The sequence below is a fragment of the Phascolarctos cinereus genome, unplaced genomic scaffold (assembly GCF_003287225.1).
Source record: "Phascolarctos cinereus isolate Bilbo 61053 unplaced genomic scaffold, phaCin_HiC Scaffold_726;HRSCAF=1367, whole genome shotgun sequence".
Classification (NCBI taxonomy): Eukaryota; Metazoa; Chordata; class Mammalia; order Diprotodontia; family Phascolarctidae; genus Phascolarctos; species Phascolarctos cinereus.
Genome location: NW_027556098.1, coordinates 312,660,208 through 312,680,927, shown reverse-complemented (window position 1 = coordinate 312,680,927; position 20,720 = coordinate 312,660,208). Strand labels below are relative to the sequence as shown.

General features: G+C 43.8%; 1 protein-coding gene across 2 annotated transcripts in view; it reads left to right on the top strand.

Moving 5' to 3' along the window:
* Nucleotides 1-20,720, top strand: part of PDE2A (phosphodiesterase 2A) — a 170,488-nt gene that overhangs the window by 95,921 nt on the left and 53,847 nt on the right. For both annotated transcript variants that reach the window (XM_020989647.2, XM_020989648.2), the window contains exons 3-4: nt 8,877-8,966; nt 14,735-14,823. In XM_020989647.2, coding sequence (XP_020845306.1) covers nt 8,877-8,966; nt 14,735-14,823 — 179 coding nt within the window. The remainder of the gene's footprint in view (nt 1-8,876; nt 8,967-14,734; nt 14,824-20,720) is intronic.

The window sequence follows — 20,720 nt, the reverse complement described above, 5'->3', positions numbered from 1 at the left end:
CCCCAGGATGCAGAACTCAGGCCGCTGCTCTCTTTGTGAGAAGTCTGATCCAGATGTGTGATCCTTCAACCAAACTATGTTTCTCCTCCTCCTCCTTCTATTCCTTCCCTCCTTCCTCACACAGAAGAACAGGACAGCTTGTTTGTCCATAGTTATTTGCATGTTGTCTGTCATACCAGGATGTGAGCCCCTCAAAGACAATGCCTATCTTTTGTCTGTTTTTGTATCCCTGAGTATAGTGCCTACCACATATAGTAGGTACTTAATAAATGCTTGACTGACTGATTTGAATTAAAGCCCAGGTCAGTCTAAGTCCAGTTATCTTTTCTTTTCTTTTTTTTTCAGTCATCTTTTCCTTACAGCTGTGAGCCCCAGGAACCATGCCTCCACCTGAGACTGAAGGAGATTTTAGGGCCTCTCCCCTCCTCTTGCCCCTTTCTCTACATTGAATCCTCAGCCCCTTCTTTTTTAAAATAATATTTTGCTTTCCCCCAGTTATATGAAAAAACAATTTTTAGTATTTGACTTTTTTTTTTTAAAGTTTTGAGCTCTAAATTCTATCTTTCCCTCCCTCCTTTTCCCCCTCAGCTCCTTCTTGAAAACCAATTTTTCTTATTTGGCCTCTGTTCCCTCTCTTCTCCTGTAACCTTTAACATCATCCATGTTGTTGTTCAGTCTTTTTTTCAGTCATATGTGTCACTCTTTGTGCTCTCATTTGGGGTTTTCTTGGCAAAGATACTGGAGTGGTTTGCCATTTCCTTCTCCAGCTTATTTTTACAGATGAGGAAACTGAGGCAAACAAGGTTAAATGACTTGCTCAGGGTCAGATAGCTAGTAAGAGTCTGCAGCTGGATTTGAACCCAGGAAGATGAGTTTTCTTGACTCCAGGCTGGACTTTTTATCTACTGCACCGACTAGTTGACCCTAACTTCATCCATACCATGTGAGAATCGGTTGGAGGCACTGGGGATGTCTGGTTTGGAGAACAGAGGGCTTACAGGGGTACATGATGACTGTCTTGAAATGCTTGAAGAGTTGTCACCTTGCTGAGGAATTACACTTCTTCTCTTTGGCCCTTTCCCTATCAGGGCCTCAGTTTCCTTATTGCAAAATGAGTGGGTTGGACTAGATGGTCTCTGAGATCCCTTCTAGCTTGAAATCTATGGCCCTAAGTTACCAAGAAACAAATTTAGGCTTGATGTAGGAAAAACCATTTAAAAAGTAAGGTAAGCCTTGGGAGGTAGTGGGTACACACTTTCTTTAAGGAAAGGCCAATGGCTGCTTGTTAGGAATGGCATAGAGGAGATTCCTACTCAGGTGTGGGTTGAACCAAATGACCTTTAGGGACTCCTCCAACTCTGATATTTTTTTTGTGAGGCAATCAATGTTAAGTGACCTGCCCAGGGTCACACACCTAGTAAGTGTCAAGTGTCTGAGGTCAGATTTGAACTCAGGTCCTCCTGACTCCAGAGCTAGTTCTCTATCCACTGTGCCACCTAGCTACCCCCCAACTCTGATATTCTGTGACAGGTAATAAGAGCTCATTTTGATAGTGCTTTAAGTTTTACAGAGCATTTTCCCCACAACAACCTTTTGAGGTGCATATTATTTTGCCCATTTTACAGATGAGAAGAGAGCAAGTGATTTGCCTGAGATCACACAACTGATTAAGTGTCAGAAGTGGGATTCAAACTCAGGTCTCTCCTGATGTCAACTCTAGTGTCCCTTTGACTCTATCACTTTGCCTTTCTGCAAGTACTTGCTCCATTTTACAGATGAGGAACGTGAGGCTTAGAAAAGTTAAATGATTTACTCAGGGTCACAAAAGCAGAGTCATTGTTGGGATTCAAACCCAGGTCTTTCTTGATTCCCTGCCCTGCTATTTCTCTTGCACTACATATATATGAATAAGGATGATAAATTGTTTTAGGGGCAAAGGAGAGATGCAGGCAAAAGTATAAGAGAAATGGAAGACAGAGAAAGCTGGGAGGGATCAGAGAAGACTTCTAGGATCTGGCAGCACCTGAACTGAGCTTTGGGTTTTTTTCCCCACTTGTTCCGAGAATGGTTTTATATGGGGTATTTTATAATGCATATCTTTATTTACTTTACAAGTTGGAATTACATCCTGAGCAATATAATGCAATGAAGCACTGTTGTAAATAACAGTACAGAAGTTACTAATTAACATTGGAACAATTAATGATTTATTTAAGTGTTATAAAATACCTTTCTCTTATTTTGCAATCATGGTAATCAGTACAATCTTACTCTTCCTCCAGCATTCAGTCCTCCCTTTTAAAAATAATTGGGGGCTATTAAAAAGCCATAGAAGTTGGTGTATTCATAGCTAATCACTTCTGTCATTTATAGGGAAATCGTAAATTAGAATTTAAGACAGTTCTGGTCTGAGTTGACCTTCAAAGGAAGACAAACATTTAAGTGGATGGAGAGAATCAAGTAGCTTTAGAATTGGGAGGGACCCCAAAGACCATTACCAAACCCCTTTATTTTACAGATTAGGAAACTGAGTCACTGGTCATTTATAAAGCACTTTAAGGCTTGCATGCCTAGGCGCTTGACTCCTGAGTCAGTGTCCTTCCTCTGTATCACACTGAGGAAGGAACACATTCTAGGTATGGGGATGTGAGCACAGAGTGGGAGAAGACAGTATGAGGTTAGAAAACAGCAAGGAAGTCTCACTGGTCTGGAATATGGAAGATATGCAGGGAAGATAATATGGAATTAGGCTTGGAAGACCTTGGCTATAATAATATCATCATAGCATCATAGATTTTGAGCTGGAAGGGACCTCAGGGGTCATCTAGTCCAACCTCCTCATTTTTCAGATGGGGAAACTGAGGCCCAGGGAGGTTAGAGGACTTGTGCATGATCACAGTGATAAGTAGCAGAGCTGACATGTGAATTCAGGACCTCTGGCTCCAAATCCAGGGCTCTATAGAACCAGTGAAGATTCTTTAATAGGAGGGTAACAGATGAAATATGGAAAAACAAGAGTCTGGAGGCTGGGATGCCATTGAGAGAATCCAGCTCATGGGTGAGACTTGAACTCTGGTGGCAGCAGAGAGAGGGCCATAGGCAAAGATCCTCGGGCTTATGAAATTTAAAGCTGGATCTGGGAATACAGAGTGTGAGAGCTGAGGAGAACCTTAGGAAAGAGAGAGCTCTAAGGGGGCTTGCTTAAATTAACCCAGAATGTTATTAGTGGAAGGGTCATTAAGACAGAGAACATAGAATGCCATAGAGCCTCAGAGATTATTTAGTGTAGTCCTTTCATGTTTATAGATGGGGAAACTGAGGCTAGACCCAAATTTGAAAAAGGATGAGAGCAGATGGTTCTTCAAAGCCCTAAGCCTAAGGCTGGATTTTTAATGTTTTTTTCCTCTCCTCCTAACTCTCTTTTTCTTCTCTCCATCATTCAAATGTCCCCCATCCCCCATCCCCCCTTCCACCTCTGTCACCTTTAACATCCTGGGAACCTTGAATCCTTATTTCTCTTCTCAGTCCTGGGCTTCCTAGCAACCCAGTGGGCATGCATAGAACCTAAGAATTGCAGATATGGGAAGGCATATAGCCATACCTCCCTGCCAGTGTAGAAACTCCCTCTATATTATATTACTGTGTTATGCTGATGAATGGTCAACCAGTTTCTTCCTGGTTCTTCCCTATGCCCTAACAATTTCTTCTCCACTGGAGAACTGGACTACCACCCAAGGCTCCTCTGGCTCTAATAAGTGAACTTTTGGCCTTGGATTACAAGGGCCCAGACCTCCAGGCTACTTTCCACAGTCTTCTCACCATGCCCCTGCATGGATACCTTTCCCTTCCCCCAGCATTTCAGCACCTCTTTATGTGTTGTTTTTTCATGTAATGTAAGCTCTTTGAAATCAGGGAACAATCTACTTGTTTGTATTTGTATCCCCAGGATTCAGCACAGTTCCTATCACCACATAGTAAGCATTCAATAGATGTTCTATCTGTCTGTCATCTCTACCTGTGTTTATTGGTCCATCTGTCTCTATATCTTGTCTATCTATCTATCTGTCTGTCTATATTTCATCATCTCTATGTCTGTCATCTATCTGTCCATCTGTCTCTATATCATCTCTCTGTCTATTTGTCTATCTATATCTATCTATCTATCTATCTATCTATCTATCTATCTTTCTCTGTCTGCCTATCTGTATATCTATGTACCTATGTATCTATCGATCTATCTCCATTGTGGCAGAGCTCTTCCTTAGAAAGCTTTTTCTTATATTGAAATCTGCCTCCCTATAATTTCCACCCATTGTTTCCTTTGGAGCCAAGCAGAAAAGGTCTGATCCTTCTTCCAAATATATGAAGGCAACTCTCATGTCCCTCTCCACCTTGCTGCCCCAACCCCAAGTCTGATTTTCTTTAAGCCAAACAGTCCCTGCTTCTTCAAACTTTTTTTTCAACATAGTGTGAACTCCGCTTCCCTCAGTACTTAAAAGAAATGGTACACCTTCTCTTGTGGAAAAACACATTCATTCATTTATCAAACATTTATTCAGGGCCTCATGTTTAATATTGGGAGCATGAAAGTTTAGATTCTCATTCTTTTCCTTCCTTAGTTGTACTGTATTATTATATTATATTAATTATATTATATTAATTACATTTGTTGTAGAACTAGCTAGGTGATGCAGTAGACAGAGTACTGGGGCTGTAGTCAGGAAGACCTGAATTCAAATTTAGTCTTAGACACTTCCTAGCTGTGTGACCCTGGGCAAGTCATTTAATCTCTGTTTTACTTCAGTTTCCTCAGCACAGGGTTGTTGTGAGGATCAAATGAGGTAATATTTGTAAAGTACTTAGCACAGTGCCAGGCACTAAGTAGACCTATATGAATGCTAGCTATTATGATTATCATTACTCCTTGGCACCTTTCCAGCTTTTTGGCCATGTAAAGTGTCCTCAGAGAGAAAAGAGATAAGGTTGTTCAGAATCTCACCCAGATAGGTGGAGTGAATTCAGAAGTGACTACTTTTGCTTCATTTCACCCCTTTCCTGTCCAGTTGGAGGTTCAAAAGGAGACTTCCCATAGATTAAGGAGGATTTGAGGTGTAGTGGAAAGAGCAATGGGAATATAATTAAATGAAAGAGACTCTTACCAAAATATACCTGGGGCAATACTTTCTTTTATGATTTGTTCTATAAGAATTATGTACTTTATTATTATTATATTTTAATGATTCTTGAAGGTCTTTAATTTAAGAATACCTTGCAGGTCCAAGCTGCCTCAATTGACACAGTGTATTTGTACATACTAGAGATAGCAGGATGAACATTTTTATTTCAAAATAGAACTTTAACATCTCCTTGTAATTATTTGTATTTAAAGCACATTTCAAGACAGCTGAGTGGTACAGCAGATAGAGTACTGGCCCTGGAGTCAGGAGTACCTGAGCTCAAATCTAGCCTCAGATACTTACTAGCTGTGTGTCCCAGGGGCAAGTCACTTAACCTCAATTGCATTCCCTCCAATAAATAAAGTTCATTTGCACAGATAGAGGAAATTATAGTAAGTTATAAAAATTTATTTAGGAAATTCTTGTGGCATTTGACACAATTGATTTGCCTGGTCCCTCTGGGGTTAATTCTAGATGTTTCAATAAAGGGTTGTATTTTTTTTTCTTTACTGACTAACAAAAAGAACTTAGAGTCAGAAGACCTGAGTTCTAATCCCAGAGCTGCCACCTTTTACCATGGTTCTTCAGAATGAAGATTGGTCATTGAAATGCAGAGTTCTGGTTTTAATATTGATTTTCTTTACATTATTGTAGTCCTTGTACTTTGGGGCCTGATTACTTAGTGAAATGATGGAGACTTTTAAACTCCTCAGTGTCCCTCTTAAAGTGTGGACCCAGAACTGAAGGAAGTGCCAGATCACACCAGATGTGGTCTGATCAGGGAAGAAGAGAGTCCATGTTCTGTATACTGGGCGTCTATGAATGAAAGCCGAGGTTGCCCTTTTATTTTTAGTGGCGACATTAGACTCTTGGCTCATTGAGGTTGTGGTCCCTTAAGACCCCTGAGCGTTCTTCCCTTGAATTGTTGTGTAGCTAGCTCTACTCCATCCCATGCTTGAGTATTTGAAGATGCTGCTTTGTGAATTGAGGATGAGGTATTCACAGGTCGCTCTCAACATAAGATCTAGACCTGGAGTTTAGGTCTTACTTATCTGCACTCAGCTTCCTAGATCATTAGCTCCTCTTCTTTAGATCCAGAACTTTCACTCCTTTATGAACTCCCATGGGCCCCATTTAAGATTCCTACACACCTCTGGGATTTTCCTGGTCCCTATGCCAGCTTGGCTTCTGGGGTTCAGACCTGTAGCCCTTGAGCCCTCATTAGAATGGATTAGCTTGTCTCCAGAAGGCAGGTTTAGGAACCATTGGGGTGAGTGGGTAGGGAGAGGTCATTGTATAGAGGCTGATTTTAATTTGATATTAAAAAATCCTTCATAATGGTTAGAGTCGTTTAAAAATGGAATGGGTTATTTTGTGAAGTATTGAGTTCCCTGTCATCTAGTATTCAAGTAGAGGCTGGCTGATGGCTTGTTGGGCATGTAATGGTTACTAGATAGAAGTCTCTGAGGTCCTTTTCACTTCTGAAATTCTATGATTTTGTAATACCCGCTTCCTTCTGCCACCACAGAGTCACAGAATTTCAGTGTTGGACGGGACCTCAGTGGCCGTCTATCCCCACCCCCACCACACCACATCCAAGTGGTCAGCCTTTGCTAAAGGAGAACCTGCCAGCTCTGGAGGCTCTATGCCTCCCTTGGGGACACCTCTCATTGTTTTTCCTCTTACCGTCTAATTTGCCTCTGCAGTTTCTCCCCTACTGTCCTGGTTCTGCCCTCTGGGACTGAGCAGAACCAGAATAATCCATCTTCCACTTGATAGCCTTTGAAGTACTTGAAAATAGCTATCATGTCTCCCTTGAGACTTCTCCAGTTCTATCAAATGGTCTTCCCTTGCTATATCTTAGGACCTGATCCAGCCCTGTTTTCATGCTTTCCTATCTCCTCCCTGTCGCCACATACCCCATCCTCCCTCCCCATCAAGAGTTGGTTTCCAATGGTTTCTTAATGGATGAAAAAAAAGGGTAGTCAGATTTAGAGGTCTCCTGTCAGGGGTTGAATATTAGACGTGAAGAGGGAAGAAGACTTTCTTGTCCTAGAAAATTGTTCCCTAAACTTTATATCTTTTTTTAAAGCACTTTATTTTGTTGTTTTTATTTGATTAGGCAATGGGGTTAAGTGACTTGCCCAGGATCACACAGCTAGTAAGTGTTATGTGTCTGAGGCTGGATTTGAACTCAGGTCATTCTGAATCCAGGGCCGGTGCTTGATCCACTGTGCCACCTAGCTGCCCCTAAACTTTATATCTTAAGACTTAATTAAAATTCCTGGGACCCAGCCTGGACCATCGTGATGGGAGACTGGAGTACAGAACAGAGAATGTTCGATTTGAACCTTCCTGGACCACATTCTTAGAGAAGCCCATGTATAGGAAGCACCTAAGAGGGGGGTAGAGGATAGAACCCTGGACTTGGAATAAGGAAGACCAGAGTTCAAATGTGATCTCAGTGTGACCTAGGATGAGTCACTTGATCTTTGCCTCAATGTCCTCATCTGTAAATGATGCTAATAATACCTTCTATCTCCCAGGGTTGTTGTGAGGATCAAATGAGAAAATATTTGTGAAACACTTAGCATAGTACCTGGCAAATAGTAGGAGCCATATTAATGCTTATTTCCTCCCCCTCTATTATTAGAAACACACAGAGACATATAAATCTGGTAGATGTTACCCTCCCTCTGGTTCTAAACACTCCTGGAATGGGGTGAACCCCAGGCTTGTTGGGGGCTCAGAGCCAAGGAAGGAAGCCAATTGGGGGAAAATTCTAGGCTTCCTACCAAAGCCAAATCTTTGGGTTTTTTTTAAGGGGGGAATTAAGTATGTTTGTAAAAATTGATATTCTTTGGGATTATCCAGGGCAACATGTGAAGGGTGACCACGAATGAATGAAGAATTTAGCAGCGATCAATGATTTCGTGATGGTGGGGAGACATGGATTATTGACTGTAATTCTTCTTTCTGTGCTTGCTGACCACAGGCTCAGTATCAGTCACCAGTCTGACTTGGTGGTCAAAAAAAAAATGAGTTCAATTTTTGGCTGCATTAAAAGAGACACAAGCTTCAGAATGAGGGAAGTGATAGTCCTGGGGTCCTCTGCCCTCGTCAGAACACACCTGGAGCTTTGCCTCTGGTTCTGGGAGGTTTTAGAAAAGGCACTGACAAGCTGGACTGTGTCCAGAGGAGGGTGACCAAGAAGGGAGGTTTCCTGGAAACCATGTCCTGTAGTTAAAGGGATGGGGGAGGTCTAGCCTGACATTTAGGAGACTTTCAGATAGGGGGGAATGGATTCTGCATGCAAATAGGGAGAGCTCATTAGACTTGATCTACTTGGCCCCAGAGCATAGAGCTAAGAGCTGTGAGAAGTCCCAGGGAGCCAGATGTCAGTTCAGTGCAGGACAAAGCCTCCTAAGCATGAGAGCTGTTCCTCAGTGGAATGGTCACAGTCCTGGGAGGGAGCAAGTTTCCTGGCCTTGGAAGTATGAAAAGGCTGGCTGACCTGCCATAGGAGAGTCCATAGAGAGGACGCCTTGGGTTTTTTTTTTGGGGGGTGGGGGAGAATGAGACAAGATGCCTTCTTAGGCTCTAGAGCTGGTTCTGAGAAGCTTGGATTTAAAGGTTCCTTAGTACTCTGCTTCCAGCCCTGTCCTGTGGTGATGCTTCTTGTCCTCTGTTCTCTTCTAGGAAGCCCTGCTGAGTTTGGGCTCTGTCATTGATGTCTCTAGTCTTCACGATGTCATCAAAGAAGCCATCTCTGCTGTGCTCCCCAAAGTGGTAGGTATCCTCCCAACCTCCAGCCCTCACACAACTTCCTTGTACTCTGCAAAGAGGGCATTGACCCAGGTCACTGAATCCAGAGGAAGGACAGAGATACTAGGAAGTCAATCGGTGACTTGATCTGGCCTGAGTCTCCAATGCCTGACAGAATGCCTGGCTCTGCTGGGGAGAAGATGGGTGGGAGAGGAAAGAAAAAGACCTAGCCTGGTCTGAGTGGTGGCTTTGAGGCCTCAGATAAGGGAGAGATCAAGGTGGGGGGCTTGAGCTGGGCCTTGAGGAATGGAAGCGAAGGAGAGGGCCTTTTAGGTCAAGGGGAGCCCCAAAATGGGTTCTGATTTGATACAGTTCTGTCTAGGAGCAGCAAGGATAGAAAAATGGGCCACAGCCCCCTTCCTAGCTATCCCTTCTGAGAGTTTTCTGGGGGCCAGGTTTAGTCTTCCCCCATTCACCACCTTGCTTCCCCATCTCCTTGGCATCTTCTCAGTTCTGTCCTTATTCCCTTTTATCCAACTTTCTCCTCTTCCCCTTCATTCATAAAATCTTCAAATTCTAAAGAAGCCACAGTGGTTTAGAGGCAATAGGGTCCCTAAAACACCCAGAATATAGATGGGCAGAGCTGGAGTGGACCTCAGGGCCATAGAATGTCAGCACAAGAAGGGACCTGTCAGAGTCAACATCCTCTACAGCCCATTAAGGCCGCACAGAGGAGGAATGTGATGCCCAGAGAGGGGAAGGGACCTCCCCAAGGTCACATAACAAGTCGCTGGCATAATCACCACCAGAACCCAGATCTTCTGACTCCCACCAGCTCAGGGTGCTTTCCACAATACCTGACCTCTCCAAATTCCCCCAGCACCCTGGCTTGCTGAAGTGCCCTAAGACAAAGGGCAGTTGTTTGCCACTGACTTACTTTCCCTTATTCATGTTCCTTTCCCTCTTCATGCCCATTTCCCAGTTAAATGAAAGGGTTGAACTCAGTGGAATACCATTGTCTCTCAGATCTGACATCCTGTGTTCTATGTCTAAGATTCCCTGTAGTTCTGACATCCTATGTTCCATATTTTAAGGGCCCTCTGAGCCCTGGCATTTTATGATTGTATAATTCTGAGTCTCTCCTCTACCCTAATTTTCAGACGTGTGTGTGTGTGTGTGTGTGTGTGTGTGTGTGTGTGTGTGTGTGTGTGTGTGTTGGGGGGGCATGGTGGTGGTTGAGGAATGGAGGAAAAGGGGTTTTATATTCTAGAATAAATGGTAAATGCCACATATTCTGAATGGCTAAGATGCCTGTCTCTGTGTGATGGAGAGAGACATCAAAGGCCAGAGAGGGAATAGTGATTTCCCTAACGTCACATAGATGGCAAAACCCAAATAAGGACCCAAGATACCCATTCCCTGGGTGCTCCCCTTACCCAAACTCATAGGTTCCCAGAATCTCAGAATTCAAACGGACCTTAGAGGTCTTCCTGTATCTGAGCAGTAGTCCTCTTTACATCACATTGGACAAGTGATCTGTGCTTGAAGACCTTCAGGAAGGGGAAGGAGGCACACTACCTCCAAAAGTCTCTGAAATGTTTGCAACCCATCCCAACAGGGTTAACTAGAGCCCACACTGTGGAGTGTGAAATTAGTAAGAAAGAGGTGGCTCATCGACACCCAAAATAAACCAGCCCTGGAAAGGAAAGGGAATCAGACAGCATCTGGCTAGTGGGGGTTCCACATCTGGAGAGATGTGGGGAAGCAGGAAGAAAGAAGGGGAAAGAGCCCTGGCTGGGAGTCCTGAGACCTGGGTTCCAGCCTCAGTCTTGCTACTGTTTTTTTTTGTGTGTGACTCTGGCAAAAACCCTTCTCCCCCCTGGGCCTCAGTTTCCACATGTGAAAAATAGTGAGATTGGACTACAATGGCATATTTCATAATAATTCCAGCAATAGGACCATTTTGATACTGACACAAGGCTTACAAAGCACATTTTTCTCACAATAACCCAGTGCTGGAACAATGTAAGCATTGTGGAATCAGAGCCTGATTTGGAAGAGACCTCAGAGGCCATCTGGTGTAACACATACACGAAGAAGAATTCTTTCTACTAAATTTAACCTGACAAGTCCCTGCGTCAGTTTCATTTACACATGATTGTTTATACTTATCAGAAGAAGAAACTGAGTCCAGAGAGGGGAATGGCCTTCAGAGAAGGTTTAGCATAGAAGGCTTGTGTGTGGGGGGGGGGTGAGGGGGGTGGTCTATCAGTGTAGCAACTTTGCAGCCTGAGCTCATTCATTTGTTTGCTTCATTCAGTGATTCACTTCATTCATTCATTCTTTCAATTTGTTGTGATTCATCGATGCATTCATTCAGCAATCATTTATTAAACACCTTCTCTTTGCAGGGTCATGTTTGGCCCTGGAAGTAAATACAAAGATATGTACCACTGAGGTATTTGTTCTGTAAAGTTTGGGTTCAGTGAAAGGGCTGCACTTGAGGACTTAGAGGGCCACATGTGCAGGTTCCTCACCCCTGTAGCTAGGTGCTGTGCTCAGTGCTAGGAATATAAAGACATGGCCCTTGCCCCCGAAGAGCTTAGAAGGTAAAGGCTGCAACATAAAGGAGTAGGGGCAGGGTCAGGAAGGAGGGTGGGGGTCCATTCCAGGCACAGAAATTGGATCAAAAATATAGAAAATGGGGAACAACAAATAGGCCAATCTGGCTGGACTAGAGAGTACGTGAAGATGAGTAGCATTGTGGAAGGCTAGAAAGTTCACATCAAGCCAGATCGTGAGAAGCCTTGAATGTCAGGAACAGGAATTTGTAGGGGTCATTGTGAGCCATTAAAGGTTTTTGAGCAGGGGAGTGACCAAGTCAGAACAGCAAATTAGGAAAATTTCTTGGCTAGTGTGTGGAGGATGTGGATTAGAGAGGGGAGTGTACCTGGAGGCAGAGAAACTAATTAGGCTATCAGAGTAGTCCAGGTAAGAAATAATGAGGGCCTGTTTCATTGCCCTCTGACTTTTAATCTGGTGTGTTCTCCTCTGTGCCATAGGTGAATTTGAGGGAGATTATAGCAATAGAATCAGTAGCGCCTGACAGCTGACTGGTTCTGGCCTTTGAAGGGAGATGTCTTGATTTTGGTAATTGCCATCTCTGTAACCTAGGGAGAATCTCTTGTTTTCCTCATCTGTAAAATGGGATGTTGGACTGGATCACAAATCATAGAGCTGGAAGAGCATCAGGCCTGATCTTCTCATTTTACAGATGAGGAGTTTGAAGCCCCAAGAAATTAAGTCACTTGCCCTAGGTCAGTAAGTATCTTAGGGTGATTTCTAAGGTCCTGAACCCTAGGCCCTGGTTGATTGGGAAGATGGTGGTGCCAGAAGTCAGGAAACTGGGAGAAAGGACACATTTAGGGGGAATATGAAGAGCTTCTGACTTGAGTGGGCTTGGGGGGCCAGAGTGGAATTGGAGTATGCTTGTGTAGCATAACGCTACCTGCCCCTATCCCTGAGCCCCACTGCAGCCTCCTTGTCACCATCTGGGCTCTGAGGCTCCCAAAGGAAGGGCAATAAGGGAGGGTAATGGGAGAGAACGGCCCCTTTGGGATGGATGGGAGGGGAGAGGAGCTGGGAGCCTGGCACCTGCCCTCATCAGTAAGCTTTGTCCCCAAAACTCCCTGTGAATGCAGACTTCGCTGATGCATATGAAACAGCTTCCTCTAAATGTGGCTAATTTTAACCCAGTGGGGGGCGTTGGGTGGGGGGGAGGAGGAAGCAGAATCTGAAGGAAGGAGGAAAGGAGGATTGGAGGGAAGGAGGAAAACAGGCAGATAGACAGAGAAATGTCCTGAAGTAGGTGATCACCGATGGCATTTCTGTAGCTTTTGGAGACTGACGAGGCATTTCCATCATAATGACCCTCTGAGATAGGGAGAGCAAATACTATTAGTCCCATTTTATATTTTATTATTTCATATGGCCCAGAGCAGGAAAGTGCCTGAGGTGACACAGCTAAGTGGCAGAGCTGGGACAAAGGCTGGTCTTTTAATTCCCAGTCCAAGGGCTCCTTCACCCATACCAACCATCAACCAGTCAGTCAATCAATTAAGAAATGACTACGTGTCAGGCACCTCAGTGCTGGAGATGCAAAGAGAGGTAAAAAAGAATGCCTGTCTTCAAGGAGTGTACATTCTAATGGGAGTGGCAACATATAAACAATACTGTACATACAAGATATGTACAGTCAGTGTAAAGGGACAGTCATCTCAGAGGGAAGACTAGTTGTTTGGGGCTGCAAGGTTCAGGAAAGGCTTTTTGTAGAAGATGTGGGCTGAGGCTTGAAGGAAGCAAATGAAATTAAGAAGCATCCTAAGAGTGGGGAGAACTCAGGGAAGGAAACAAGTATGAGACAGAGATAGAGAAACAGAGAGACAGATAGAGACAGACAGAGAGAAAGACACAGAATGGAGACAGACACAGAGACAGAGAGAGACAGAGACACACACACAGACACACAGAGATAAAGACAGAGAGAGAAACATCCAGAGACAGAGACATACACAGAATGAGAGAGAAACAGAGACAGAGACAGAGAAGAAGAAAGAAATGGAGAGACAGAGAGAAAGACAGAAACAGAGAGAGAAAGAGAAATGGAGAGACAGAGAGGGAGGAAGGGAAGGAAAAAGAAAGAGACAGACAGACAGGGAAAGACACAGAGATGGAGACAGACACAGACAGATACAGAGAGACAGAGAGAGAGAGAGTGAGAGAGAGAGAGAGAGAGAGAGAGAGAGAGAGAGAGAGAGAGATCGATCAGGATGAGTTAGGGGAGGAGGATGACAGAGAAAGCTTCCTGGGGGTGCTAGGGTTTGTTTTGGCCATGAGATCACAGGTTTTAGAGCGGAAAGGGATCTTGAAGATTGTCGAGGCTCTCTGCAGAAAGACGACACATGAATTCCTGAAGCATTCCACATTTTTTTCCCATTCACTTCTCAGTTCCTTGTAATCTGGCTTCTAATCTTGCCCGAAGAGAGCCAGACTGCTTTCTCCATGGTTGCTGATGATTTCCTAACTGTTAAATTCAGTGACCTTTTCTCGGTCCTTGTTTTATGAAACCTTTCTGACACTATTTACTGCCCCCTTCTCCTGGACACTCGTTTCCTGTATTGTAGTAGCCTCCTCATTGGTCCATCAGCTTCTAGTCTCTCCCATTTTCAGTGCATATTTCACACAAAACCATATTTCTGAAATACAGATCTAACTATGCCATTGCCCTACTCAGGAATCTTCAGTGGCTCCCTCTTACCTCTAGTATAAAATACAAAACCTGTGGCTTCTGTGACAGGACTGTCTCTCAGTTTTTCCATCAGTGCGACAATTTCTTCTGTCTCCTTTGCCCAAGGATCATCTGGTTCCTGGGCAGGAAGCGGGGGCATCTTCTAGATTTCATCTTGGGCCCCTTTTCTCTCTCCACTGCCCCCTTAGTGATCCTAGTGATCAATTCCAAGAGATTCAGTTGTCTTTATATAGATGATTTCCAGATATACGAAACCAGCTCTGAGCTTTTCCCATATACTTATATATGTACAAGATCCAACCAAGAGCTTCATACTTGCATGAGGGAAGAAATCAAAGGGAGCAATACTTTAAATAGCATCAGTAATGATGAATTAGAAATGTGTTGAAATAGGAATAATGCTCTGGGATCCAGAGGGGATTGGAGGCAAGAAGGCTGGAGAAGGCTGCCATGTGCCAATCTCACAAGGCTCTTTCTGCTCTAGGAAACCGTCTACACTTACCTACTTGATGGAGAATCCCGGCTGGTGTGTGCAGACCCCCCACATGATCTACCCCAGGAGGGGAAAGTTCGGTGAGTCTCATATCCTGGGTTCCTACAACTAGGTAGAGTCATCTATCCTGTGGGAGAGGTTGGCACTAGTCACTAATTGGCCACCTTCATAGTGGGATGCAGGGCACTTTTGGAAGTCCTCGTCTGTCCTCAAACAATCCCCTCCTTACTCACCTGATTCTTATCTTAGAATATTAGAATCTGTGAGTGTTAAAACTACAAGTTAGAATCACAGAAGTTTTGAATAGTAGAAAGTTGGAATTGTAGATAGCATGTTAGAATCCTAGAAAGTTAGGTAACATAGGCTAAAATAATATAATATTGAAATCTTAAAATCATTGAATCATTAAAATTTCAGAATGTTGAGGTCTTAGGATGTTAGAATTATAAAAGTATAGAAAGTTAGAATCATAGAATGTTGGAAGCAGGTTTTTTTTTTTGTTTTTGGTGAAGCAATTGGGGTTAAGTGACTTGCCCAGAGTCACACAGTTAGTGAGTGTTATGTGTCTGAGGCTGGATTTGAATTCAGGTCCTCCTGACTCCAGGGCCAGTGCTCTATCCACCGTGCATCTAGCTGCTCCTGGAAGCAGGTTCTTATGTTGGCCCAGTGTGACACTTCCTGGAGAAGAATCCAGGCTTCCTGCCTCCTGGCCAATGGCCTTAGTAATCATTAGTTAGCAGCTAGCATTTTTAACCCCTTCTCCTGTAAGTCATTGAGTAGAGTCCAGAGGATCTTCTCCCCTTCCACTCACCTCGTTCTCCATCTTTCCATTTACTTTGAAGAGAAAGCACAAGTACCCTTCCCTACTCAGACTCTATTAACTAAAATGGAGCTGATGACCACGGGAGTTTAATTAAACCTTTAAAGAGAAACCAATAAACACTCTTGGGCTCTGGGTACCGTGCTGGATTTATTAGAGAAGATCATGCCCCATGTGGGGGCACCCAGCCTCAGAACTGTCTCCCTAACACTTAGCTCCATTCATGCTTCCTTAAGCCCAAGCCTGGTACCCGGTAGGTGCTTAGCCAGTATTTGCTGGTGAAGGGGAAAGGAAAAGGAACATCTCTCCTTGGAATTCAGCAATACAGAGAAAGGGGATGGGAGGTGGGGAGGAGGCTCCACCTTGTGTGTTTTTCTGTTTCTAGGAGTTTTAAAGTTTTTAATTGTTATCCCCTCCCTCTAAGATATTGACTCCTCTTCTTTGTCATTGAATCTTAGAATCACATAATGTTAGACTTTTAGCATTATAGAATGTGAAAATTGCAAAATGTTGGCATCATAGAATTTGAGAAACCTATAATGTTAAAATCATAGAATCACAGAATACTGATGTTAGAATTCTTGAATGTTAGCATATTAGAATATTAACATCATAGAAGCACAGAATATTAGAATCTTAGAAGGTTAAAATCCACAGAGTTTTAAAATCAGAGAATGTTGTAATCTTAGTATATTAGAATTACAGAATGCAGTTTCCATCTGAGTTCAAACCTTCATTACCTCTCATCGAGAATCTATGTTAAGGGGTAGAAAATTGATAACCCTGATGCTTTTTGTCAGATTCTAACCTAATTAGAATCCTAGAATCCTAGAATGTCAGAATTAAATTAAAAACATTTATTAAGAATAGATTAGCTACTAGAGGTATTGTGCAGCAGTAGATAGAACATGCTAGACTTGGAGTAAGAAAGATATGTGTTCAAATCCTATCTCTGACACTTAATGGCTGTGTGACTCCAGGCAAATCATTTAACCTCTCTGATCCTTAGTTTCCTCATCTATAAAATGGGAGTGTTACAGATTCATCTGTGCTATTTCTCTCAAAGGATTATTCTGAGGTTTGAGTGATTAAATGTGCCTAGCAAACATTAGAATGCTATATAAATGTCAGTTATTTTGTCCAGAGCCTGGTCCCTGCAAGAGATACAAAGATTAGATACAACTTGTTCCCTACCTCATAGGATTCATTTGATAGGAATGATAAGACATAGACAGAAATGATTTTTAATAAAGAAGTAGGGTGTGCAAGTAAATGAGAGAGATACCAGCATGGGGGGGGCAGAGTGAGACAGAGAGAGAGAGAGAGAGTCAGACACACACACAGGGTGTGTGTGAGAGAGAGAGAGAGAGAGAGAGAGAGAGAGAGAGAGAGAGAGAGAGAGAGAGAGAGTCAGAGACACAGAGAGAGGTAGAGGTAGAGATTATGTTTAGCTGGGGAGACTAGGGAAGGCTTCCTGGAAAAAATACATTGGAGCTAGGCCATGAAATATTAGAATCATTGAACATTAAAGCTGTGAGGGACCAGAGAGTACATTTATTTGAACTCTATCATTTTATAGCTGGAAAACTGAGTCTGAGAGAGGTCCCATGACTTGTCGTAAGTGATGCAACTAGTGTCAAGGTTAGGGTCAGGATTCAAACCTGAGGTAGAATCGTATGTGAATTGAACTCAAAATGTCCTGTTGACTAGGTTCAAGAATGCCTTCTGTATCTCTAAGAGAACAGTTCAATTCTTGGAATGCTCTCCCTACTCACAGCGTGTCCAATTTAATCCAGTCCAATCTAATGTAACCTGTGGATCAGGGCTTCCTTTCCCTCCAAGACTTTGGGTTCATATGGACCAGGTTTGTTCCTGGAGCATGACTCAAAGAATGTCCCTTTTTCTCTTTGACTCATTGTCTCTACCTAGAATTACTCTAGGAAAATCTTTAAATATAGCTTACATTTGGCTTGTGTCATGAAATGCTAGTAATGAGAGGTAGAAGGGAGGGACCCAGCTCTGGTACAAGCACTGAAGGTACCAAATGCATATCTGGTATGGGACAGCTTTTATTTCCTTGCACAGAAAATGCACACAATGGAAAAGATTTGCAGGAACCATAAACAGATATAGAAGTACATAACGCCCTAGGTTCGGAAGCTACCCCTAGAAAAGAACTGAATTTGAGATTGGTGTGGGAGCAACCTTTTGATGCTCTGTCTCTTGGCTCCCAATCGAGCCCTCTTTCCGGCAAGTCTCATTGTGAGTTTTGTCCTAACCCAAGGCAGCTGAAGGCACTGAGTCTTAAGTCAGGAAGACCTGAGTTCAGATTTGGTCTCAGACACTTAAATGTGACTCTGGGCAAGTCATTTAACCATTGTTTATTTCAGTTTCCTTAACTGTAAAATGAGTGTAATAACACCATCTACCTCACAGGCTTGTTGTGAGGATCAAATGAGAGAATATTTGTAAAGTGCTTCGCACAGTGCCCGGCACATAGTAGGTGCTCCATAAATGCTTATTTCCTTTCCTTCCCAACCATACAGTGATCTCCCTTAGCAGAGGGACTGTTTACCTTACTCTGTCCCTTTTGTGGTACATGGCCCAGGTCTGGGCTCAGGCCCATCTGATTGGTTGATTTCCCCTTCAGTGGGAATGGGCCTCACCTCACTGAGATGCCCTCTCATCTACTGCCCCCCAAAAAATGCCTATGGGAGTCGGAATTCACTTGTTAAGCCCCTGACATGTGGCAGGACCTATGGAGAATCTGAAGACATGAAGAGAAACAGAGCTCCTGCCCTCATAACATAGCATAGCAGGTGTGCTGAGACACACATACCCATTACCAATGAAAGACAAAATGAGATATGTAGAGAGAAGAGGCCAGAGCCAGGGATGAAAGGTTGTGGAGGGAGGAATCACTTTCAGGTAAAGGAGATGATAATAATAAATTACACTTCCATAGGGCTTGAAGGTATACACTTAATAATAACCCTTTGTGGAATAGCTATTGCAAGCATTATTATTCCCATTTTAGAGATGAGGAAACTGAGACTCAGTGACTTGTCAATGTAGAAGCCAGGATTTGAACATTCTTGACTTCATGGCCAACACTATTTCTGCTATGCAAAGGTCCATCAAGGGAGTGGTATCTGAATTAGATCCTGAAGGGAAGAGAAACATTCAACTGGGGGAGGTATAGAAGGAGTGGGTTACCAGCTGGACAAGATCAGGGAACAGGCAGTAATTCTTCTACCTCAGTTTCCACATACTCCAGGAAGGCTCCCCTGACTATCCAGGACTGTAGTACCTTCCTTTTACCTGAGTCTTATACACCTGAACAAACATAGGATCTTAGATCTAAAATAAGGACAGGGAAGCTAAAAAACTTGTCCAAGGTCACACATGTAATAAGGAGAAGGGAATAAGCATTTGTTCAGTGCCTGCTATGCACCAGGCACTATGCTAAGCACATTTACAAATATTACTCCATTTAATGCTCGTAATTATGTGAGATGGGTGCTATTACTATCCTCATTTTATAGTTGAGGGAACTGAGGCAAGCAGAAGTTAAATGACTTGCCCGGGCTCATGCAGCTAGTAAGTTTCCGAGGACATGTACGACCTGAGGTCTTACTGACTCCAAGCCCACCCAGTATTCTGTCTACTACATCTCTCAGCTTCCATTTAGCTGTCTCTGCTAAGAGTCTAGAGGTAGAATTTGAACCCAGGTCCTCTGATTATAGAATCAGCACCCTTTCCCCAGTACTGCAATGCTTTCCTAAAGTGATGGGGAAGAATTTACAAATCTGCAAAGTGGCTACTATGTATAGGGAGCTCTACTCACTCCTATGGATGCAAAGATGAAAAATGGAATTGACCCTGCCTTCTAGGAGCTTATGATCCAATGGAAGGAACAGGATGTGTATCCAAATCACTTTGACAGAAGCTAGATCGCGTGTCCTGTGAAAAATTCTAGGAGGCAGAGATTCCTTTTAATTGGGGAGGAGGGTTGTGTGGGAGGGAATAAGGAGACTTCCTGGAGGGGGTAGTATCTAAGCTGAGCCTTGAAGGAAGGAGAGGGATTTCATAGGTGGAAATTTGGAGAGAAGACATCCCAGGTATGGGAGAAAATCTAAGCAATATGACTAGGGGCTGGAGAGAGCAGGATGAGATCAGACAATAGTAGATAGTTTAGTCTGACTAGAACACGGAATAAATGAATGAATGGAGTAGAGTTAAGACTGGAACAGTTGGTTGGGGCCAGACTGTGAAGGCCTTGAGGGCCAGTATCAGAATTTGTCACTTTATCCTGTAGGTAATAGGGTTAATGAGCAGGAAACTAACACAGTCAGACCTGTGACTGAAGGAGATCACTTAGATGGCCTGTGAAGAGTTGATGAGAAAGGAAAAAAGATAGGAGTCAGGGAGTCCAGTGAGGAGGCTAATTCCAACAGTCAAGGTGAGAGGTGATGATGGCATGACCTAGAGTGGTCTAGGGGAGGAGAGAGAAGAGGGGAGGATGCCAGAAATAGTGAGGAAGTAGAATCAATCAGATGTTCCTGAAGAGCCCATACCTAGAGAGTGTTCAGGGAGAAAAAAGACAACTATTTGGTGAGGCTGAGGGTGTTGTAGGGGCAGAAAGGAGTATGTGGGTTGCACAGGGTGAATCAGAGGAGAGAACTGAACTAGGTGGAGGATGAAGGAGTGGGACAAGATGCTCCGTAGGTTTTGAGGAAGTGTCTGGGCCAGTCCAACCTTGGCAGAAATGGGAGGAAGAGAAGGCCAGGGATGAGAAGGGCTGCTACAAGGCCCGGCCCAAGGACCAGCCCTGGAGGCTACTGTGGCTGGGCAAGATGCCAGGGGGATGAGTGCATTGGCACAGGGCCTGTTCCTCCAGGAAACCCTGGATGGCCTGCAAACAGGAGCAGGTGTGAAATGGTGTCAGGGCCATAAAGACAGATAAGGGCCCAAGGGAAGTGGGTGGATTGGGGGGGAGGGCAGAGGCCGGGCCACCTCCCTAGAACCCAGCTCACAGGAGAAATAGGACCCTTTCCTTGGGGAGCCCTAGATCTGGGTGGGTCGGGGAATGACCCTGGCCCTCTGAGAGCCCCCAGGCTGAGGGGAGAAATATGGCCCTCAGCGATTTTGCCCACT